Source organism: Rhinolophus sinicus, linkage group LG03, assembly GCF_036562045.2.
Source record: "Rhinolophus sinicus isolate RSC01 linkage group LG03, ASM3656204v1, whole genome shotgun sequence".
Lineage (NCBI taxonomy): Eukaryota > Metazoa > Chordata > Mammalia > Chiroptera > Rhinolophidae > Rhinolophus > Rhinolophus sinicus.
The window spans coordinates 33,286,541-33,312,663 of NC_133753.1; the positions used below are offsets into that span (position 1 = coordinate 33,286,541).

General features: G+C 37.3%; 1 protein-coding gene across 5 annotated transcripts in view; it reads right to left on the bottom strand.

Annotated features, from left to right (window-relative positions):
- The window catches only part of SYT16 (synaptotagmin 16), a 225,984-nt gene that overhangs the window by 35,541 nt on the left and 164,320 nt on the right, over nt 1–26,123 (bottom strand). For all 5 annotated transcript variants that reach the window (XM_074327395.1, XM_074327396.1, XM_074327397.1 and 2 more), the window contains one exon: nt 2,984–3,196. In XM_074327395.1, the coding sequence (XP_074183496.1) occupies nt 2,984–3,196 (213 nt within the window). The remainder of the gene's footprint in view (nt 1–2,983; nt 3,197–26,123) is intronic.

Sequence of the window (26,123 nt, forward strand, 5' to 3'; positions counted from 1 at the left end):
TCGAATCGGTAACCCTGTTGTTCAGAGCTCACGCTCTAACCAACTGAACCATCCGGCTGCCCCTATGATGGTCAGTTTTATGTGTCAAGGTGGCTAGCTTACAGGCCCCAATTATTCAATCACACACTAATTTAGGTGTTGCTATGAAAGTAGTTTGTAGATATTAGTAAGGGCCTTAAGAAGTTGACTGTAAGTAAAGGCGATTATCCTATGCATATGTTATCAGCCCATTGAAACGCCTTAAAAGGAGAACTGAGGGGTCCCTGGAGAAGAAATTTCACCTGTGGACTGCAGCTTCGGCTCATACCTGAGAGGTCCAGCCTACCCTTCCCAACAGGCTGGCCTATGCATTTCAGAGCTGTGTGATTTTGTTGCTCAGCCACCCCCCAGAAGTGCATAAGCCAATTCTTTGCAATAGATCTCATTATTTACATATATACATATATATAAATATATATGTGCATATATACATACATAATATATATATATATATATATATATATATATATATATATATATATACACACATATCACCTTGATATATATAAAATCCTGACTGATACACCATTCTGACAAAATTGACCAGAGATTCTGAGGATAATTAAGCTTTTTTTAATGACACCAGGAAGGTAATGTCCAGCTTTTATGTAATATCCTAAGAACTAAATATTCCCAAGCAAAAAGAAGGCCTCGCACAAAAACAGAGGACTGAAACTCCAGTAAGTGAACTATTACTCTGCAGCCCACCGTTCCTGCTTAAAGACCAGATGCACAGCCTCCGATCCAGATCACTTAACACAAACACTGGCTGGAAAATGAAGACTGCATTGCCTTGGTTCTAATAACCTCACCACTCAATAAGAATAAAGGCTCTCATTTAAGATTTAACATGAGACAACCTACCAGCAACTCATTTATGGTTCACATTTGGACCTTTAATTTCACTGGTCCAATATTACGAACACATTTTTAAAGTAAGAATTGCCTACAATCAAATTTGATCTTAGAAAATCATGTTTAAGGTAGAGTAAAAACTAGCTACATTGATAGAGAACAGGCAAAAAAAACAACAGCAAAAAACCCCTCTCTGCGGTGCACACTTAATCGCTTCATTATTCTTTATTGCTGAAACAAAGTCACTGAACTAAAGACAAACAGAAATGCTCAGAAAACAATCATGTAATAAAAATTACATTAACATTTCCATGGCATTTGATAACCTAAAATTTAGCATGCAGCTATTCATTTCTTTGAAAATCCTGCTGATTTTCTTCAAAATCTACAGGTAATTCATTCAGTGTAATGGACTTTTTCCTCTCTTCCTGGGGGAAAAAAATCCACCTTTTCTATCACCATCTGTCAAAAAATTCAGAATCACCAGCTATGGCAAAAGTTGTTGCTAATTTCAGGAAGGGTAAGGACTAGAGTGGTTGTCAGAACTCTCAACAGTAGCTCATTGTATAAATCAGAAGTCAGACATTTAGGCTTCTGGGAAATGTGGCCATTAGGTTTAGAATTAAACAAGCTACTCCTAGGGAATCAACTGCTATTAACATTCATTAGCTAACATTTGCCCTCTCAGTGGAAAGAGAGAAAAAAAGCAAGAAATGGTGTGAGGAAATGACAGAGGCTCAGTATTATGCTTTGGTTACATAAGGCATTTATTGCTTGGCTTACCTTGGGCTACAAGGAATAGCAATAAAATATGTTATGTTTGCCTATTTCAATAAATAAAAATTACATGGTAGATAGAAAATTATGATATTCCTGCTGATAAATAGGGTTCTTTTGGGTAAATCTCCTATTTTTCTTTGTTCTTTTTCTGCCTGCCTCATTCACATGTCAAGTCAGAAATTTCTTCTCTGTTATCTCCTATCAATTTTGCACTTCCCTTTTTCCCTTTCTACTGTTATATGTTGAAGATCATGGAAGAGCTACAGCTATGCCCCCAACTGGTTTGACTGACCACATGCCCCAAAGGAAAGAAAGAATAAATTAGAGAACCCAGGTCATTCAGAACAGATCACTAAGGTGGACAGTGTGACATTTTCGCTAGCTTTTTATCAAATTCACTTTACAGACCCTTTCCTGTTCCAACGTCCTATTCAGGGTTCTGGGCATAAGGAGTCAGAGAGATGCCTGACATTCACTTGGGAAAGCACGAAGGGAAAGCACTAAGAAATACTGTACTGTTCTTTTCCCAGGTCATTTTGTGTAAGTGGTGGGAAGGGAAGGGGACTCTCAACAAGGCCCACCGGCTATCACAAGCTGTGTCTATCCTTCCTTAAGTATCCTCCTTTCCACGTTGTGGAAGGTAAACTTGGTATGAAGATGCTAGAGGATGGAATAAGTCCTGGCTCTGGCCAAGTAATTCTCATGTAGGATGGGGGGTGGGGAGGTGTCCAAAAACTACGGGGAATGAGGGAGAGTGTATAGGGCATGCGTTGTTTGAAAAACGTTATTCAATACTATTATAATACATATATTTATTTGGAAAATGAAACATACCTATTGTCTTAATAATATGAACTATTAAGACAAAGGCTTCAAAAACCTTCTGAGGTTATATAAATATATGGAAAATAGACTCTATGCTTCCAAATGGGAGAAAAGGCACAGCATCTCAATGTCAATAGAAAAGTATGCGAAATTTTTGTATTTATCAGAAGGGAACAAGATTTTATAAAGCCTGATAAATACCATCCTAGTATTTAGTTTTCAAAACGTATAAAGTAGTAACTACAAGGAAGGAAGGGGTCCCACAAATCAGGGGTCAAAGCTTTGGCACTTCTGATCCATTTCTTCGCTCAGTTCCCTGCAGGATGGCTCCCCTGAGAGGTTTGAAACAGACCTTTGCCCTGTCCCATTTTTTTCATCCTCTCTGGACTCTCAGATGCAAGTGCAGTGGTTCCGTGACTCAAAAACATTCTTCCCGTTAGCTATCCCTGGCCCAGATAAAGGAAGGGTTTGATGCAAAGAATACCTTCACAAGCAGACACTTCTGTGCTGTCCTCTTCGCGGGTGGAGAGCAAGTGGTGGAATTTTGGTTTCTGTTCCGATCCTGTCTGCTTCCCTTTCTCAGATGCTCTTGAGCGGAAACTCTGGGACCGGGACACAGAAATTTCAAATTGTTTGATCACCTCCTCGTCAGAGTCAGAAGATGTGCATGGCTCTTCATCGTCTCCAAAGCTGTTAACTGGGAGCAAATGAAAGCCATGAGTTTTAGGCAGGGCCCGCAAAAACACAGAGAGAGCATGGGAGAAACAGAAGAACACGGACAATTATTCTGGATCAAGCAGTCCCAAACTGGAGAGAAAAAATTTAAAGCATGTTTGAAACACAAATTTGAGTCCAAGTGAAGAAAACAGGCAGAGAAGGCTCCTGAGAATAACTAGAAATATATGACTAAACCCAGGAGAAACCACTGGGACAACCTTAGTCAACACGACAAACCCTCTTGTTGACCCAGGCAGCCCTGCTGATTTGTTATGTTGCTGAAACATGCTCATAACCGGGAAGAGGACAGTTATCCATGCATATGCCTTATGTGTAGCTCTAGTCAACGATGATGGAAAATATGCTCTTTGCCTCATGGGAATTACTAAAACTCCCAGAGCCAAGCCCCACTTCAGAAAAGATATTTGCAACTGAGATTCTCCAAAAACTTCCTGGTTTTGAAGAGACATCTATAGTGTGTGTGTGCGTGCGTGCGTGTGTGTGTATTACCCAGTTTATACTAGCAATGTTTTGATGCATTTCTTAATATCAAGAACCCAACGTGAATACCATCTGAATTATTCAGACCACCTTCCCAACATCTCCCCACACCCCACTCAGCACACTGGTCCTCTTTCAGCTTCTCCAGCACGCCCAGATTGGTCCTGCCTTCAAGTCGTTTGCTTTTATCATTCCTTTGACTTAAAACCTTCCCTCCTCATGTGTTTACCTGGCTGGCTCCTCACCATTCAGGTGCCAGCTCCACTGTCACTTCATCCTAAACACTTCCCTGATCATCCTACCTTAAGCAGTTCTCTTCGTAGCAATTATCATCTTTATTCCTCTCTTTTCTCCCATAAGTTTCATGAAAATAAAAACATCACCTGTTTTGTTAACCCAAGTGTGCCAGTTATGTAAAGCAGTATCTGTGGCTCAGTAAGTACTTAAAAGCACTTGTTCAATGTTGAGTAAAATGGTGAATACCCAATATTTTCTCCCAGCCTGAGGGCACCCCACACATACCCACACGTGGTTCCCTGTGCCTAGAATACTCTTCAGTCCCCATCTAGAATAGTCAGGAATCTAGCTCTTCCACAAAGCCCTTCCTTGACTCTTCCAATCAGATTCAGGGCTCCTGCCACGTGCTGTGAAACAGCTCTGTCCTGCCCTGCCGGTGCTCACTTCTGTGCGTGACAGAATCACCTATTGAAATGCCAACCACTCCACCTAACCTGTACACACCACGAAGGACGACAACAGACCACCTACCTTTGCTTCCCTCCAGGCCCTATCTCTGTGCCAGGCACATGGCAAACTACTCTGTAAATATTTGCTGAATGTGAACTGGAAACAATAAGTAACGGGGGGTGATTTTTTAAAGTCTTCCTCCTTCCATCAAAAGTCACAATGATTCTGGGGAAGAATATGGTTAATTCACAGATGGGTCCTGAAGATCACTTCTAAATTGAAAGGTAAGAAGAAATTTTAAGTGAGAGAAAAATACTTTAAACACCAGTCCTGGTCAAAAACATTTATTCTCTGGCTTATTGAAGAGTTGATATTTTTGAGGCTCTTTGGAAGAGAGCCTCTTTGTTAGTAATGATAACAAACATTTTTTGAATACTTTTTTATGTTCCAGGAACTGTCCTAAATGCCTTACACATATTATCTTATTTAATCCACACAAAAAGCCTGATTATTCCAAGTAACAAAACTGAGGCAGAGAAAAGCCTACAGCTGGCTGAAGATCACACTGTCAATAAGGGGTAGTAGCATCACGGCTTGAATCAAGGCAGCCTGTCTCTAGAGGCCACTTTTCTAACCAGGCTGGAGAGCCAGAGAGAGGTGGTGGAAATCACTGTTATTCTATACACTTACACTGACTAGCTGAGTCCCTGAGGTCAAGTTCCTTAACCTCTCTGGCCCTGTTTCATCATTTGTGAATCATTTCTAACACCTGGGTCATTTCCCAGGTCTTTCCTAGATCTAAATTCTCTGACTCTAAACTCTCTGCCCACAGGCATTAAAATGCAATCTGCTTCTCTCTTTTATGGAACAGTTAATCCAAGAACACAAGAGCATATCAATGTCAACTCACTAAATTCTACTGGCTGTGACCAGCACCGTGGGAGGACCTGAAAAGTTAAGTGTCAGGAGAGACTAGATTTCCCATTAATAACACTGCAATACTGTCCCAACAGAAAACCATCCCTATGGGCAGTCTGCTCATGTCTCAGCATGCCGGGCATAGCATGCTGGAGCTGGACTGATCCGGAAGAGATCCAGAGCTCTACTGGAACAAAATTAAACTTATTCCACCTTCAGAGTATAGGAGCAGCTAAGCACCTGGGGGGCTGTCAGGGGGATATACGCACCGGAAGAGTGGTTGCATTAGACACCTGTCCAGAGCTTTCCAACTCTGAGGTTCCATTCCATTTGTATTACTAGGCCATTTTTTCTTTTTAATTTAAGTAGTCATAAGTCATCAATTTCAAATTAACTGAGTTAGCGCATGGATATTTCCCCATGTATAAAATCAGTAATTAGAATTCATTAAGTTACCCATATATGGCCCTTGATTTTTTTTTCACTGAGTTACTGATCACCCATAGAGCTGATTCTCCTCACTTGATATAATAATCATAATAGTAATAACATTTCCCATTCACTAAATATATATTATATGCCAGGCACTTTTCTTGGGACTTTGCATGTATTATCCCATTTAATCATCACAGCAACACCATGAAGCAGAGATGGTTATTCCCATTGTAAAGATGGAAACAGGCACAGGGGCATTAAATAACTTGCCCTAAGTAAGAAAGTTAGCAAAGTAAACAAGCTGGAACTTAAACATGTAAGCTAGGTGCTTAGTCGCTGTTCACATCATCAGGCATCATTGCATCAGGATGCTAGAGCCATATCTAGCTTATTTTTCAGAGTAAGGTGACAGGGCACTCTGCTGCTCCTGCCCTGATATCTGCCAGGAGCTTGCTCAAGCCTTTATGGGAAGAGCAGTGGGACGAACAGTCAGTCCATGTGGCAGTGATGGCACCCAGGCAGGCAGTAGTGTAACTGGCTATTGCTCCTGATGGGATTATAAATACAACCACCATGCTATTCTGAGCATCACGCCCCCCCCCCCCCCAGGATCTCAGGGAATTCTCCACCAAAAAACAAAAGCTCTCATCCCTCCTGGAAAGCACTAAGCAGCAACAGAGGTCAACAGCGGCACTACACAACAATATAAGCAATCTACATACAGTATTTATCATGTGCCAAGCACTGTTCTGGAACTTGAGGTATATTAACTTTTTTACTCCTCATAATAGCCCGAGGAAATAGGTACTTTATTATCCCCATTGTACCAAGGGGGAACCTGAAACACAGTGAGATTAACAATTTGCCACAGTCATAACAGTTAATAAATAGGGGAACCAATATTCAAACCCAGGCTGTCTTGCTCCAAAGTCAATGCCATTAATGACCACATTAGGCTCCCTCTGCCCTCTGCTTTCTCAAGGGAAAAAAACTTCTTAAATCCTGGTCAAAATCTACACAATTCTGTTTTATCACTAAGAAGATAAACACCACACAGGTTGCTGGAAAGAATTCTCATCATAAGCATCTATCTATTCCCTCATTTTCATAAAGGGAAACCAAAGCCCAAAGAGACAGTGTTTTGCCCACGGTTATACAATGCCAGGACCAAACGCAAGTTTCCAGGGTTCCAAGTCAATGGTTTTGCCACATTATTTTTCAAATGCTCTTGCCAATGGGTTATTTTTTCTAATTCAAATCTTGACTCATCGTTTTGAAAGATCCCAGCCACTCACCTTGTAATGAGTCTATGTCAACAAAGAAATAGCTGATCTGCATTTCATTAAACTGCAATATTTGAAAATCACAAGTTCACATCTAAGTTGTGGCACTTATTTCAGAGATAAGATAATACTTTCTGAAACACCGTTATCAAATACAAAGTTCAAACTCCTTTCAAGCTAAATATCTGGGAAACAGCACAAAGGGAATTTGTATTAAAATCCTCATCCCTTCATCTCATTAGGCTTGCTAAAATAACAGAAAATAACGTTGTACAATTACCATGGATATGGATACATCTTGAAGTTGAGATTGTTCATTTCACTCAATCACAGAATGCAGATATCTTAGATACCACCTAAATATCTACCACCAAAGAGAAGTGAGATCCTTCTGCAATCTTTGTGATGCAGGGTCACCCAGCTTCATCCCTTTGTTTACACACTATAGAGGTGCTACTGTGGGCTTCTTGCACTGACAGGAAGTTCACGACTTTGACAGAGAGACCTATCTATAGGTGCATCCATATCTAGTCCCTACTTCAATGAAGTCAGATTGTGCCTCCCTCTAATTTTTAATGCTTTTTTTCTAGTTTAAATAAGGAGAGGCAGAGGAAATGCTATCTTCATCTTCCACATTTAAGAGACAGGAAGATGGGGCCCCCAAACCACAGAAAGTGTCTGTCGGGTGTAACACCAGTCAAAGCTAGAATGCTTAAGGAATCTGGAGTCAAGCCTGAGTTTGAATCTAGGATTTTCCGATTGCTAGTTTGAGACCTAACCAAGTTCCTTACTTTTTCTGACTATCAGCGTCCTTATTTTAATATTCCTTACTTCTTAAATTTGTTGAGAGGACTAAATGAGATAAACTACATAAAAGCACTTAGCACATGCCTGGCATATACCATGTTAACTATTATTATTATTATTATGCCCCATCATGGCAGTACTCCATGTAGAAACTCTTTTATGAAGGCTTACATTTACATGCAAAGGAAAGACTGTGCCTATTCTTGCAGGATGTCATTTGAAAACTCAGCATCAGGGTTGTGGGGGAAGGGTAGAAGAAACAAGGATTGTAACGGGAGAAGATTAAGTTGATAACATCGGTTGTATTACCTTCCTTACCTCACCATCTTTTTTCGCAAGTCTAGAGCACTGTATAAGAGTCAGCAATGCTATCTGGATGTGGGCAGTGCCCAACACCTGCTCATTTTGTTGTTTCTTTTAAGGCAATAAAACCACCAAGTGGTGATGCAAGGAAATTATTTCTTAAGCCTATCTGCTGCTATTTTATAGATGGAGAAAGAATTTCTAAATGATCAGTGCAGCTTCAAGCTTATTAATTCCTTCCCACCCACATAGGAGCAATTAGGTGGAGGGAAGTAGTGCTCACATCTTGTAGAAGGGAAGTGGAGACAGGTGGGGATGGGTTGTGCTCAGTGGTGCAGTACCAGGGTGCTACTTTTATCTACAATTGCAGGAAATTCTTTATATGCCAGATTTCTCAAATATGCACAGCAAATGTCTGCCCATGTGGCTGGATAAGGATAGAAATAAGAATAAGACATTGGTTACAGTAAAAAAGCAGAAGGGAGGTCAAAGGTAACAACTGCCCATTTCAGATCCTAAGAAAATGGCCACATTTCTAGAAGCACAATCCAACCATTCTTGGATTAAGGCAGGATAGGAAAATATTTTTATAAATCATCCAGCACGTTATTTTTTTTCAGACTATGCTCTATAGAGGTCTAAGATTCCAAAAAAGAGCTGAAATGCTACTGTAGAAGTGGAGATAAGGGTGGTTGCACTGGGGAGGTTGGGCTATACACCCTCTACAATCAGGACTATTTTGCTTTAATATGGTTTATATTTTTATAAGATTCTGTTAAGAAAGTTAAAAGTAGGAGTCCTGACACTTTTTTAAAGCTTGAAAACTTTGATATAACCCAATTGCCTCATTCTACAGAATAAAACCTAAGGCTGAGACTTCTTAAGGGACTTATTTATATTCAAATAGCTAGTTAGTGGCAGAGGAAGAACTAGCATCTGGTTCTCCTGTGCACACCTATTTTGTCACCCTACGCCTTGTATGAGATGTTTTGACAACTCCATTTCATATATGAACAAAGAGATGGCACTTGTAACAGTTAAATATGAATGAGTCAAATAGAAAATTTTTTATTAAAATTAGTAACAGGTCACTAAGAGAAGGAAAAGTAAGGTACCATTCTGATAACAGCAAAGTGATTCAAATTAACCTACTAATAACAATTATAAATTCATACAAAAAGAATTTTATACCAACTATTTGAAGACACAGAAAATGAACAAGAGCAGGCAAAAAAACTGCAGGAAACCAAATTTTTGAAAGAAGGAAAATTCACTGGGTGAGACACAGGGTTATATTGCTTTCTTGCTAAAAGTACTACAAAGTCAGTGAGTCACAGGGCATCTACGACTCAAGCAAAAGTCAGAAGACTTATTGACTTGAAGTGTCAGAGAACAGAATTCAGGGCAGCCAGAGCAGCTGGAAATAGAGAGAGAAACTGCAGAAAGGAAGGAACCGCAGAGAAGGAACCCCAAAACCCACATAGGAACTTAGCTCAAACACTTGACTAAACTCTGAACTATGAATGTATGGGGGAGAATCCAAGGAACCCAGAAAAAGTAGAAGATAGAGGGCTAAAAACTTGAGCATTTTGGCTGTAGCCTACCTCAAGGGAGACTGAGTTAGGAGTTTGAATCTGGCCAAGTTTGAGGAGCATGATAGACACCACAGGTTTTCCATTAAAACTCTAGAAGGTTCAACCTTAGAAGTAAGACTAAAACTGAAACAAGCCCAATGAAACAAAATATAAAAGTATACTTCACAAGCTCAAAGGAATCAATTAGTTATTTATTTCCGGACTTAAAAAAAGTAAGATTCTTTACAGGAAGATGAAAGAATTCCTCTAAAACATTTCATCCATAATGGCCAGTGAATGATCAAAAATTACTAGACATGCAAGGAAAATGTGAATCATCGAGAAAATAAGCAGTCAATTGAAACTAGCCCCAAGATAACTCAGATGTTGGATGTAGAAGACAAAATCTTTAAAGTATCAATTATAAATATGTTCAAAGATTCAAAGTAAAGTGATCATAGTGAATACTTATATGAGGTCTGACAGTTAAGTTTGCAAATTCATCCTAGGAAAAGTGCTACATATTTCATTGCTGGATATCACGATGGTCACCTTCAAAGTACTTCCATTAGGAAGTTAAGCACCAACGCCAATGCCTAGTCTACCCTTCAAAGCAATTTTGGAACTCTTTTTCTGGAATGGCCGTCAGAGCTGTCATAGTATTACCCTTGATGTCATGAATGTCATCAAAATGTCTTCCTTTCAATATCTCCTTTATCTTTGGTTAAAGGAAGAAGTCATTGGGGGCCAGGTCAGGTGAGTAGGGAGGATGTTACAGTACAGTTATTTGTTTAGTGGCTATAAATTCCCTCATAGAAAATGCTGTGTGAGCTGGTGCATTGTCATGATGCAAGAGCCATGAATTGTTGGTGAAAAGTTCAGGTCATCTAACTTTCTCATGCAGCCTTTTCAGCACACTTTCAAATAGTAAACTCAGTTAACTGTTTGTCCAGTTGGTACAAATTAATAATGAATAATCCCTCTGATATCAAAAAAGGTTAGCAACATTGTTGCAACAAGTTCACAAACTTAATTGTCAGACCTTGTATATGCGTATGCAAGGGTAATCTCAGCAGAGAAATGGAAACAATATAATAGAACTAAATAAGTAACTGGAATTGAAAATAAAATCTCAGAAATAACAAAATATTTACTTGATTGGCTTTATAGCAGATTAGAGATGGCAATGAACTTTGATAGATCTCAAAAAATAATAATAATCCAAAGAATGTAAATTTGGGGGAAAAAATACACAAAGCCTCAGTGAACAATGATAGCATATCAAGTTGTCTAAAACATGTGTAACTGGAGTCCAAGAAAGAGAAAACAAAACAAAAAAAAGTGGAAGAAACTATTTTTAAAATAATGTCTGAGAATCTGTCAAATTTGATGAAAAAAACAACATACGGCTTCATAAAATTTAACAACATGGTTCAAAAGTTCAACCAGCTGAAAATCAAAGATGAAGCAAAATGTCTAAAAGTAGGAAAGAAAAAAATAATACATTACACAAAAGAGAACAATGATACAAAGGAAAGCTGACTTCTCTCAGAAAAAAATGGAAGCCACAACACAATGAAATGACATATTTAAGTGCTGAAAGAAAAAGTTGTCAACACTGAATTCTATATCCAGAGAAAATATCCTTCAAAAAGGAATGTAAAATAAACATGTTTTCACATAAATGAATAAAAAATCATCAGACCTGCACTTCAAGAAATAGTAGAGACGGGCCAGCCTGGTGGCTCAGGCGGTTAGAGCTCCGTGCTCCTAACTCTGAAGGCTGCTGGTTCGATTCCCACATGGGCCAGTGGACTCTCAACCACAAGGTTGCCGGTTCAACTCCTTGAGTTCCACCATGGATGGTGGGCTCCACCCCCTGCAACTAAGATTGAACATGGCACCTTGAGCTGAGCTGTCTCCCCGATGGCTCAGTTGGTTGGAGTGCGGGCTCTCAACCACAAGATTGCCAGTTCAATTCCTCGACTCCCACAAGGGATGGTGGGCAGCGCCCCCTGCAACCAAGATTGAACAGAGCACCATGAGCTGAGCTGCCTCCCAAATGGCTCAGTTGGTTGGAATACGTCCTCTCAACCACAAGGTTGCCGGTTCGACTCCCACAAGGGATGGTGGGCTATGCCCCCTGCAACTAGAAAACAGCAACTGGACCTGGAGCTGAGCTGTGCCCTCCACAACTAAGACTGAAAGGACAACAATTTGAAGCTGAACAGCACCCTCCACAACTAAGATTGAAAGGACAACAACTTGACTTGGAAGAAAGGCCTGGAAGTACACACTGTCCCCAATAAAGTCCTGTTCCCCTTCCCCAATAAAATCTTTAAAAAAAAAAAAAAAAGAAAGAAATAGTAGAGGAACTTTGTCATGTGAAAGAGAACCGGTAACAAACTAAATCTCAGATCTAAGGGAAGGAATAAAGAGCAATAATAACAATGTGGGTGAACAATAACAATATGTAGGTAAATATAAAAATATTTTGATGTTTCCTTCATTTACTTTTTCTAAAAGATAACTGAAAAAAGTATGTACTATTGCTCTGGGTTTGACAACATATGGAAAAGCAATATATGAGAGGTAAACACAAAAGAGAAGAGAGGTAATGATTTATAGTGTTGCGAAATACAAATCATTGTAAAGTGGTATAATGCAAAGAGTAAATATTGAAATGTGGTACAATATTAACTCAAAGTAGACTGAGATAAACTAAGGTTGTGTATGTAATTCCTAGATCAACCACTGAAACAAGCAAATACAAACAGGTGTACTTAAAAATTTAACAAGGAAATTCAAATTGAATGCTAAAAACAATAGAAGCAACAGAAGACAAAAATCTGGTGCAATAAATAGAAAACAAACATCAAAATGACATACCTAAACTCAACAATGTTCATACATTAAATGCAAATGAAATAAATATCTTGTTTAAAAGTAGAGATTGTCAAACTGAATAAAAAAGCCAGACTCAACTATATGATGACTATAAGAGATACACTTAAAATGTAAATACACAGACAGGTTGAAAGTAAAAGCATTAAAAAAGATATATTATTCAAGCTGTAAGCATAAGGAAGTTGGTGCATTATATTAATGTCAAAGTAGACTTCAAGAGTTTTACCAGAGATAAAGAAGGACATTTTATAATGAAAAGATAGTCAATTTATCAAGACACAGAAATCGTAAGTGTGTATGCACCTATTAACATACATGATAGAAAAACTAATAGAAGTTACAGGACAAATAAACAAATTCAAAATAAAGTTAAAGATTTTAACACCCTCCTCCCTTCTCAGTAGACGATAGAAGAGCTAACAAAAAAATAAGTACAAATTTGTATTATGACCGAACAAATGGTTCACTGTGATGATACGGACTTGAAAAGATAGAGTATTCTGCAATTTGGGGGCACAGAGTTCGTAAATGTTAAATAATACCAATATCTACACAACTGTTACACAAAGTAGTGGCAGAGAGAACATTTCTCAATCCAGCATAATCCTATACAAACACCTGACAAAGACATCACAAGTATAGAAAATTATATACCAATATAACTATGACCAATTGAATGATCATAGTTACAAAAAATCCTTGGCAAATTATTAAGAAAGGGAATTCAGTAATGTATTAAATGGATCATACATTATGACCACATAAGGTTTATCCTAGAAATGCAAAGTTAGTTTAAAATACTAAAATCATAAAATCAATTGTGTAATTCGTCACATTAACACAATAAAAGAGAAAAACAAAATAGTCGTATCAATAGTTACAGAAAAAGTTGTTTACAATATTCAACATCAATTTATGATAAAAATATTGTCAGCTTACCAGGGATATGCATTAATCTGAAAATGGGGAATCTACTAAAACTCTACATGTAACATCAATGATGAGACCCCTTAGTGAATTTAGAAAAGTCATTATATAAAAATTAATTCTATTTTTATAGTTTGACAACAAATGAAAATGAAATTTTTAAAAATTCTGTTTATAATAGCATTAAAATACATTATTACTAAGGAATAAATTCAATAAGAGTTATTCAAAACTACCACACTAAAAGCAATAAATTACTGAGAGAAAATAAAGACAATATTATGATATTAATCTCCCCAAATTAGTACATTGATTTAATGCAATCCAAATCAAAATCCAAGAAGATATTCTGTAGAATTTTACAAAGACTCTAAAATGTATAAGGAAACAAAGGACTTAGAATATTCAAAATAATTTTTTAAAAAGAACAAAGCAGGAGTACTAACGCACATGATTTTAAGATTCATTATGTAGCTACACTAATCAAGACAATGTGTTATCGGCAAAAAAAAAAAAAAAATAGGCTAGTAAATCAACATAATAGAAATCAGTAGAATAGAATTAGAGTACAGAGTCCCACACAGTTATGGTCAAAATTTTTATAAAGGTACCAAGGCAATTCAATGGAGAAATTAAAGTCTTTCCAAAAAATGATGCTTGAGCAAATGAGTCTTAATATAGAACATCAATCTTTATCTCACACTGTGTGTGTAAATTAATCATAGATCTAACTGTAAAACTCTAAACTATAAAACTCCTGGGGGAAAAACATAGGAGAAATCTTTGCAAACTTGAGATATACAAAAACATGAACCATAAAAGAAAAAGACTGATAAAATAGACTTCATCAAAATTTAAAACTTTTGCTCTTTGAAAGATATCATTCAGGAATGAAAAGGTAAGCCACTGACTAAGGGAAAATATTTACATACATGTCAGATAAAGGACTTGTATCCAGAATATAAAGACTTTTTACAACTCAATACAAACACCACAATAAAATTTTTCAACCCAACACTTTACAGACTAATATGTACAAATGGCCTATAAGCCCATGAAAAGATGTTCAACATCAGTGATCACCAGGCTAATACAAATTAAAACCAATAAAACTTTTATAAGTGATCACATCAAGGGCAAGGAAACAAAAGGCAGCTAGAGCTCTTGTATACTCCTGGTGGGAATGTAAAATGGTAAAACTACTTTGGTAGTTTCTTAAAAATTCAAACATACATTTGACCCTATAACTCAGCCACTCCACTGCTAATATTTTCCCAAGGGGGAAAAAAAAAAGCACATGTCCACTCAGACTTACACAAATGGTCACAGAAGCTCATATCTGTAATAGCCAAAATCTGGAAGCAACCCAAAAGTGCAGCAACAGGTGAATGGATAAATAAATTGTGATATATGGAATATGAGTCACAATCAAGAGGAATGAACTATTTATACCTGCAACAACATGGATGAACCTCGTTAGCTGAGTGGGGGGAAAAAGTAAAAAAAAAAGTACACAGGATAAAAATAAAGCATACACATTATATGATTCCATTTACATAATATTCTAGAAAATTTTAAATCATATAGTGTGATAGAAAACAGGTCAGTGGTCATCTGCGGTGGGGTGAGAAAGAGGGATGGATTATCAAGGGGTACGAGGAAATTTTTGGAGTGACATAAATGTTTGTTTTCTTGATAGTGGTGATGAGTTCCTACGTATAATAAGTAAAACTCGCCCGATTGTACACTTTATATACATGAAGTTTATTGTACTTCAATTGTAAAGTGATTGAAGTAAACCTATATTCCATGGCATCCTTACCTCTCCTTTTTGCAAGGCCTGAGGAGGACCTCCCTTATTGATTGAGATATTCCCAGCCTTGAATCATCTCTTTGCGATGGAGGAGGCTCCAAGCCAATGCAGTCTAGCACTTGTGCTCCTGCTCTAACCCTAGGAAAGACATGTGAGGGCCAGAGTGCCCACCAAATGGAATACCTCTCTAATCCACACTGTGTCTACCTGGGAAGTTCTTCTGGCTTTCTGACTTATATTCTGAGTTCCTAGATCAGCCTTGAAATGCATCCCAAATTTAGCTCTTGTCTGACATCTCTTTGTCTCTCGTTATTGGACCTTTTTCCCAACAGCCAACAGCCACTCACATCAAACCTAACCCTGAAGACAGACAATGCTGCCACGACCTGGACTCCCCTGCTGCCATACTCAGCCCGCCACATTTATCCCCAGGAGCAAAAGAGTTTGCCTAGGTCAGTCCCAGATTTTCTTTGCATCTCTAGACAGGAATTTGTATTACTAGTTATTTACCACCTATGGGGTCAACCTTATATCTAGGGCTACTTTAGCCTCTTTGTAGCTTATTTCTCTTCCCCCTCAGGACAAACTCGTCCAAAATATGAGAAGAGGCATCACGAAAATATTGAGGGTTAAGGTGATGAGCTCTGACTGTGGAGATATTCTGAACAGACCTGCACCTCTGCTCACTGGGTCCTCATTTCTCACTATTTGGAGTCTCTCAAGTTCAAATATTTTCTGGACACTTGGCTTTGACAATTACTCTAAGCTGTTTCATCATTGAAACAGGGCTCGTCTGGACAAGAGCAAGTGCTAAACTGTCAACCTCCCCGACATTTTTGAGCTCTGCTCTGTAATTTGAATGCCTCCTACAAGGGAATTTCTTGATAGGACCCAAGTGTTGTGTTGTTTTCCTACAATGATGGCATTTACATACAAATTAATGGCCAAGACTGTAATTTACTCTGCTGAGAACTGAGGCGACCTGATAATTAAATTTCTGCACATGCAGAGAAAACATAAAGTCAGCATGGTTGTTCTTGCTTTCTTTTTCTCAACCCCCAATAGTTCTCCATCACTCCCAAGAACCCTTGCAAGCACATGTGAATCAAGATTTTAATTTACAAATGTTCTGATTAGGAGGAAGACAAAAAAAAATAAAAACCCCATTGCCATGGATACTAAAATGCAGGGCCTGGGATGTGTAACCAAGGCTAAGGAAGATAATGAAGAGATCTTGTGATTTGCAGGTATTGTGAGTTTCTGAATGTCTAGCTGTTAAGTTCTTTCCCTCATCTTCCCAACCCATGTTGCAAATCACCCTCAAGGCCATTTCCAAGTTTTGTTTTATCTTGCAATAGAGCCCAACCAAACTCCAGACATGATTTCTACAAGGCATTTTCAAATCTCCTCAGCACCAAATCTACAGTAAATATATCCAAAATATCATGACAACTGAAAAGAAACAGACTGAAATACTCACTTAGCTAAGCAACAGCTTTTCCAGAAGAAAAATAAAAGCCATATTCCCAAAAAGGTCGCATAGTTTGCACATCAGACATTCGGCAGTGGCATACATACATTAGAAGAGCACTCCCCAATGAGGTCCCTGAACATCAGATAATGATTGTCTCCATTTGCAGAAAAATTAATGGAAAATTTTCTAAAGGTCCCATTTTTCCCATAAAGTTTCTATGCCTTGGGTGCCTGTTATCACACATACGCTGACCAGCACAAGCAGGTAATAAAACAAATGAATATTAGCAAAGAAATTGCTTATCATGCTTCTTTCCTCAGCTTGTTTTGTCATGAACATGCATACTCACAGCTGTGACTGTTACATGGCTTACATAATCTAGTCGTATTTTCCACTGGTAAAATGATCCCTGATTCATGGTGAAAATAAACACATTAAAATTTCATGGGATGCCCCACAAAGCACCTCAATTTTCAAGCATTGAACCACCTGACCAAGCCTGGCACCACTGAATTAGAAATGTTGCCCTGGGTACAATAATGTCCCTTGTTCCATCCATATTCTTAACTGTCATGCATAGTTCACCATCTATTATTTTTCTTACTTACATTTCCTAAATGGGTTTATGTAGCTGTGACTCTTCTAACATCTTTAAGGAATTAGCAATTTTAATTCATTCTTCTCTAGTATGTCCTCTTAGTGTCTAATACACTATTAGGGGGGGAAAAACACAAATGCTTCAATAAAGAATGAAAAAATAAATTTAAAATTATTGCACTGGTGTATTAATCAGAGTTCTCCAGAGAAAGAGAACCAATCGGAGAAAAAAACGAAATTGGCTCACATAATTGTGGAGGCTGAGAAGTCCCAAGACCTGCAGATGGCAAGCTGGAGACCTGGGAGAGCCTGTGTGTGGCTCCAGCCTGACTGAAGGCCTGAGTACCACGAGAGCCAGTGGTGTGATTCCCAGTTTGAGGGCATATTCTAGCTCAAACAGTCATGCAGGCAAAGTTCCCTGTTACTCAGCTTTTTTGTCCTGTTTGGGTCTTCAATTGATTGAGTCAGACCCACCCACATTAGGGAGGGCAATCTGCTTTACTTGGATCTGATTCAAATCTCATCCACAAAGAGCCTCCCAGACACACCTGGAATAAGTCTCATAGCACCTTGTGACCCAGTCAACATGTAAAATTAACTATCACAAATACCATATAAAATCTAAATGCAAAGCAGGAAGTATACGAACAAGAAGTAGGTCATATGCAGGTTTAATTCCAGCTCTGACACTGACCAATTGGGTGACATTGGGTGATCATTTTTTTAATTAAAGTTTACTGGGGTGACAACTGTTAGTACAGTTACATAGATTTCAGGTGTACAATTCTGTAATACACCATCTATATCACATTGTGTGTTCACCACTCAGAGTCAGTTCTCTTTCCATCACCATATATTGGATCCCCTTTACCCTCATCTACCAACCACCTCCCTCCTTACCCTCTGGTAATCACTAAATTATTGTCTGTGTCTATGAGTTTTTGTTTCTTCATTTGTTTTTCTTGTTCCTTTGTTGTTTTCAGTTTTATATACCACATATCAGTGAAATCATATGGTTCTTTTTCTGACTTATTTCCCTCAGCATAATAATCTCAAGACCCATCCATGTTGTCACAAATGGTACTATTTCATCTTTTCTTATGGCAGAATAGTATTCCATTCTGTATACACACCATAGCTTCTTTATGCAATCATCTATCAAAGGACATTTTGGTTGTTTCCATGTCTTGACCACCATAAATAAAGCTGCAATAAATATCAGAGCACATATATCTTTACAGATAAATATTTTCAGATTTTTTGGGGTAGATACCCAGGAGAGGGATTGTTGGTCATATGGTAATTCTATTCTTAATTTTTTGAGGAACCTCAACACTGCCTTCCATAGCGGCTGCACTAATCTGCATTTCTACCAACAGTGTATGAGGGTTTCTTTTTCTCCACAGCCTCTCCAACACTTGTTATTATTTGTCTTGTTGATGATAGCTATTCTAACTGGTGTGAGGTGATATCTCATTGTAGATTTTATTTGCATTTCTCTGGTGATTAGTGATGTTTAACATTTTTTTCATATGTCTATTGGTCATTTGTATGTCTTTGGAAAAATGTCTATTCAGGTCCTTTGCCCTTTTTTAATTGGATTGTTTGTTTTGTTGTTGTTGAGTTCTATGAGTTCCTTATATATTTTGGATATTAACCCCTTATTGGAGGTGTTGTTTACAAAAATCTTCTCCCATTCAGTTGGTTGCCTCATTTTGTTGATGGTATCTTTTGCTCCACAGAAGATTTTTAGTTTGATATAGTCCCATTCATTTATTTTAGCTTTTACTTCCCTTGCCTTTGGAGTAAAATTCATAAAATCCTCTTTGAACCCAAGGTCCATAAGTTTGGTACCTGTTTCCTTCTATGCAGTTTATTGTTTCAGGTCTTATGTTTAGGTCTTTGATCCTTTTTGAGTTAACTTTGGTACATGGTGACATAGAGTAGTTTAGTTTCATTCTTTTGCACGTGGCTATCCAATTCTGCCAGCACCATTTATTGAAGAGGCTGTCTTTTCTCCATTGTATGTTTTTGGCTTCTTTGTCGAAAAGTATTTGTCCATATTTATGTGAGGTTATTTCTGGGTTCTCAATTCTATTCCATTGGTCTGTGTGTCTGTTTTTCTGCCAATACCATGCTATTTCGATTATTGTTGCCCTGTAGTACAAGCTGAAGTCAGGGAGTGTGATACCTCCAGCACTGTTCCTTTTTCTTAGGATTGCTTTGGCTATTCAGGGTCTTTTGTGGTTCCATACAAATATGATGATTTTTTGTTCTATTTCTTTAAAAAATGCCATTGGGATTTTGATGGGGATTGCATTGAATCTGTACATTGCTTTGGGTGATATGGCCATTTTAACTATGTTGATTCTTCCAATCCATGAGCACGGAATGTCTTTCCATTTCTTTGTGTCTTCTTCAATTTCTTTTTTAAATGTCTTATAGTTTTCAGTATATAAGTCTTTCACATCCTTGGTTAAGTTTATTCCTAGGTATTTGATTCTTTTTGTTGCAATTGCAAAAAGAATTGTTTTATTTCTTTTTCTGAGATTTCATTATTAATACATAGGAATGCAATGGACTTTTGTACATTGATGTTGTAGCCAGCAGCTTTACTATATTTGTTTATTGTTTCTAATAGCTTTTTGGTGGTGTCTTTAGTGTTTTCTATATATAGCATTATGTCATCTGCAAAGAGAGGCAATTTAACTTCATTTCCAATTTGGATGCCTTTTATTTCTTTCTCCTGCTTGAGTAGTCTGGCTAGGACTTCCAATACTATGTTGAAAAGCAGAGGTGATAGAGGACAGCCCTGTCGTGTTCCTGAACATAGAGCAAAGGGCTTCAGTTTTTCACCATTAATTATGATATTAGCTGAGGGTTTGTCATATATGACCTTTGTTATGTTGAGGTCTTTTCCTTGTATACCTATTTCATTAAGTGTTTTAATCATAAATGGATGTTGTATCTTGTCAAATGCTTTTTCTGCATCAATTGACATAATCATATGATTTTTGTCCTTTATTTTGTTTATGTGATGTATCACATTGATTGATTTGCGTATGTTGAACCATCCTTGTGCCCCAGGGATGAACCCCACTTGGTCGTGATGTATAATCTTTTTAATGCAATTTGCTAGAATTTTGTTTAGGATTTTTGCATCTGTATTCATCAGAGATATTGGTCTGTAGTTTTCTTTTCCTGTGTTGTCCTTACCAGGTTTTGGTATCAGGGTAATGTTGGCCTCATAAAATGAGTTAGGGAGTACTGTGTCTTCTTCAATTTTTTGGAAGAGTTTGGGCAGGATTGGTATTAGATCCTCTTTGAAGGTTTGGTAGAATTCACTAGTGAAGCCATCTGGTCCCCGACTTTTGCTTTTGGGAAGGTTTTGGATGACTGATTCAATTTCGCTACTGGTGATCGGTCTGTTTAGATTTTCCAGTTCTTTGTGATTCAGCCTAGGAAGGCTATATGTTTCTAAGAACATGTCCATCTCTTCTAGGTTATTGAATTTGGTGGCATATAATCCTTCATAGTATTCTTGGTCGATTCTTTGTATTTTTGTGACATCTATGCTAACTTCCCCTCTTTCATTTCTGATTTTGTTAATTTGTGTCTTTTCTCTTTTTATCTTAGCAAGTCTAGCCAAGGGTTTGTCAATTTTATTAATCTTTTCAAAGAACAAGCTCTGTGTTATATTACTTTTTTCTATTGCCTTTTTGTTCTCTATTTCATTTAGTTCTGCTCTGGTTTTTATTACTGCCTTCCTTCTGCTGACTTTGGGTTTCATTTGTTCTTCTTTTTCTAGTTCTTTAAAGTGTAATGTGAGGTTATCTATCTGGGATTTTTCTTGTTTCATGAGATGGGCCTGTAATGATATAAATTTACCTCTTAAAACTGCTTTCGCTGCATCCCAAAAATTTTGGTAGGATGTATTTTCATTGTCATTTGTTTCTATGTATCTTTTGATATCTCCTATTTCTTCTTTGACCCAGTCGTTCTTTAAAAGTATGTTGTTTAATCTCCGCATATTTGTGTTTTTTCCTGCTTTCTTTTTGCAGTTGATATTCTATTTCAAAGCCTTGTGATCAGAGAATATGCTTGGTATGATTTCAATCTTCTTAAATTTGCTGAGGCTAGTTTTATGTCCTAATATATAGTCTATCCTTGAGAATGTTCCGTGTACACTAGAAAAGAACGTATAGTTTGATGTTCTAGGATGAAGTGCTCTATAAATGTCAGTTATGTCCATTTCATCTAATGTGTCATTTAGGGCTGCTATTTCTTTATTTTCTGTTAGATAATCTATCCACAGCTGCCAATGATGTATTTATGTTCCCTACTATAATTGTGTTTTGGTCAATTTCTCCCTTTAGTTCTGTTAGTAGTTTCTTGGTATATTTTGGTGCTCCCTGAGTGGGGGCATAAATATTGATGACTGTTTTGTTGTCTTGTTGTATAGTCCCCTTTATCATTATGAAATGTCCATCTTTGTCTCTTCTTACCTTTTTTATCCTGAATTCTGTTTCATCTGATATCAGAATAACTACTCCTGCTTTTCTCTGGATACCATTTGCTTGGAGAGTCAATTTCCATCCTTTCACTTTGAGTCTATGCTTGTCCTTGTAACTGAGATGTGTCTCTTGGAGACAGCATATTGTTGGGTTGTTTTCTTTTACCCAATCTACTACTCTGTGCCTTTTTATTGGTGAGTTCAGTCCATTTATATTTAGGGTGATTATTGATATATGAGAATTTTGTACTATTGTATATCTGGTTTTCTGGTAGGATGGTGTCTCCGTTGTTTCTTTGCCTTTTTGTTGCTGTCCATTATTTCAGGATGGTGGTATTCTATAATTTTTCCCTCTATTTCTTCTTTTTTTATGTCATATATTTCAGGTCTGGGTTTTTCTCTCTTATTTTTTTTTTTCAGTGGTTACCACTAAGTTTATAGAAAAGAAAGTTTCATATTTAGAGTAGTGCATTTTGTTCAGTATGCTTACTTTCTCCATTCCCTTGTGCCAGTTCAGACCTCTAATCTCTCCCCTTTTATGTTTTTGTTGTCACAAATTATCCATATTTATGCTGTACGTTGATTTCTGCACTGCATTAGCAAATTGTCTTTTTTCTCTTTTCTTAAGTGTTTTTTTTTTCCCTTCTTTACCCTGTATGTTAAGTGTATAGTGTCCTGTTTGGTGTACGGTTTGACATTTCCTGCTTCTGTCTGTTTTCTTGGTTTTGTATTCTTTTGGTTTTTTGTTTCAGGTTGAATAGCCTCTTTCAGTAGTTCTTGTTGTGCAGGTCATGTGTTAGAAAATTGCCTCAGCTTCTGTATGCCTGGAAAGGTCTTTATTCCTCCTTTATATCAAAGGATATCTTTGCTGGATATATTATTCTTGGCTTATAATTTCTCTCTTTCAATAGTTTGAATATTTGATTCTATTCCCTCCTGGCTTGTAGAGTTTCTGCTGAAAAATCTGATGATGATTTTCTCGATCAAAATGGCGGCATGAGGTGAGCCTCTGTAAAGCTACCCTGGAATTTACAACTAATCAAACAACAATAATTCCACAAAGGACTCCCTGCACAGCAGACAGGACCATCAACAGGGACAATTTGTGGCAACCGAAATATAAAAAGGAGGAGAGTAAAGGCTTGAACCAGAATATGGGAATGGAGAAAGTAAGCGTGCTGAAGAAAATGGAATACTCTAAATATCAAACTTTCTTTTATATAAACTTAAGGTTAACCACTCAAAAAAAATCCAGAACTGAAATATATACTGTAATAAAAGAAGAAACTGAGGGAAACATCATAGAATACCACCACACAGAAATAATAGACAACAAGAACAATCCCAAATAAATAACCTCATGTTACACCTTAAAGAACTAGAAAAAGAAGAACAAGTGAAACCCAAGGTCAGCAAAAGAAAGGAAATTAAAAACTCAGAGCAGAACTAAATGAAATAAAGAACAAAAAGACAATAGAAATAATTAATGTGACAAAGAGCTGGTTCTTTGAAAAGATTAACAAAATTGACAAACCCTTGGCTAGACTCACTAAAATAAAAAGAGAGAAGACACTAATTAACAAAATCAGAAATGAAAGAGGGGAAGTTATCATGGACACCACAGAAATACAAAGGCTCATCCAAGAATACTATGAAAGACTATATGCCACCAAATTCAATAACCTAGAAGAAATGGACAAGTTCTTAGAAACATATTGCCTTCCAAGCCTGAACCATGAAGAACTGGAAAACCTAAACAGACTGATCACCAGTAGCGAAATTGAATCAGTCATCCAAAACCTTCCCAAAAGCAAAAGTCGGGGACCAGATGGCTTCACTAGTGAATTCTACCAAACCTTCAAAGAGGATCTAATACCAATCCTGCTCAAACTCTTCCAAAAAATTGAAGAAGAGACAGTACTCCCTAACTCATTTTATGAGGCCAACATTACCCTGATACCAAAACCTGGTAAGGACAACACAGAAAAAGAAAACTACAGACCAATATCTCTGATGAATACAGATGCAAAAGTCCTAAACAAATTCTAGCAAATTGCCTGCAACAATGCATTAAAAAGATTATTCATCATGACCAAGTGGGGTTCAACATATGGAAATCAATCAATGTGATACATCACATAAACAAAATAGAGGACAAAAATCATATGATTATATCAATTGATGCAGAAAAAGCTTTTGACAAGATACAACATCCATTTATGATTAAAATACTTAATAAAATAGGTATAGAAGGTTCAGGAACACGACAGGGCTGTCCCCTATCACCTCTGCTTTTCAACATAGTGTTGGAAGTCCTTGCCAGAGCAATCAGGCAAGAGAAAGAAATAAAAGGCATCCAAATAGGGAATGAAGAAGTTAAATTATCACTCTTTGCAGATGACATGATGCTATATATAGAAAACACTAAAGACCCCACCAAAAAGCTACTAGAAACAATCAACGAATACAGTAAAGTTGCTGGCTACAAAATCAACGTACAGAAGTCCATTGCATTCCTATATACTAACAATGAAATCTCAGAAAAATAAATATAAAAACAATTCCTTTTGCAATTGCAGCAAAACAATAAAATACCTAGGAATAAACATAACCAAGGATGTGAAGGACCTATATGCTGAAAACTATAAGACATTTTTGAAAGAAATTGAAGAAGACACAAAGAAATGGAAAGACATTCCGTGCTCATGGATTGGAAGAATCAACATAGTTAAAATGGACATATTACCCAAAGCAATATACAGATTCAATGCAATCCCCATCAAAATACCAATGGCATTTTTTAAAGAAATAGAACAAAAAATCATCATATTTGTTTGGAACCACAAAAGACCCCGAATAGCCAAAGCAATCTTAAGAAAAAAGAACAATACTGGAGGTATCACACTTCCTGACTTTTAGCTTGTACTACAAGGCTATAATAATCAAAACAGCATGGTTTTGGCAGAAAAACAGACACATAGACCAATGGAATAGAATTGAGAACCAGAAATAAAACCACATAAATATGGACAGATAATTTTTGACAAAAAAGCTAAAAACATACAATGGAGGAAAGACAACCTCTTCAATAAATGGTGCTGGGAGAATTGGATAGCCACGTGCAAAAGAATGAAACTGGACTGCTATCTGTCACAATGTACCAAAATTAATTCAAAGTGGATCAAAGACTTAAGCATAAGACCTGACACACTAAACTGCATAGAAGAAAACATAGGTACTAAACTTATGGACCTGGGGTTCAAAGAGCATTTTATGAATGTGACTCCAAAGGCAATGGAAGTAAAAGCTAAAATAAATGAATGGGACTATATGAAACTTAAAAGCTTCTGCACAGCAAAAGAAACCATCGACAAAATAAAGAGGCAACCAACTGAATGGGAGAAGATTTTTGCAAACAGTACCTCTGATAAGTGGCTAATATCTAAATATACAAGGAACTCATGAAACTCAACAACAAAAAAACAAACAACCCAATTGAAAAATGGGCAGAGGACCTGAAGAGACATTTCTCCAAAGAGGACATACAAACGGCAAATAGACATATGAAAAATGCTCAACATCACTAATCATCAGAGAAATGCAAATCAAAACCACAATGAGATATCACCTCACCCCAGTCAGAATGGCTATCATCAACAAGACAAATAGTAACAAGTGTTGGAGAGGCTGTGGAGAAAAAGGAACCCTCATACACTGTTGGTGGGAATGCAGACTGGTGCAGCCGCTATGGAAGGCAGTGTGGAGGTTCCTCAAAAAATTACGAATAGAATTGCCATATGACCTAGCAATCCCTCTCCTGGGTATCTACCCAAAAAATCTGAAAACATGTATACATAAAGACACGTGTGCTCCTATGTTCATTGCAGCTTTATTTACGGTGGCCAAGACATGGAAACAACCAAAATGTCCTTCAATAGATGAATGGATAAAGAAGTTGTGGTATATATACACAATGGAATACTATTCGGTGGTAAGAAAAGATGATATAGGAACATTTGTGACAACATGGATGGATCTTGAGAGTGTAATGCTGAGCGAAATAAGTCACACAGAAAAAGCAGAGAACCATGTGATTTCACTGATATGTGGTATATAAACCGAAAACAGCAAAAGAACAAGACAAACAAATGAGAAACAGAAACTCATA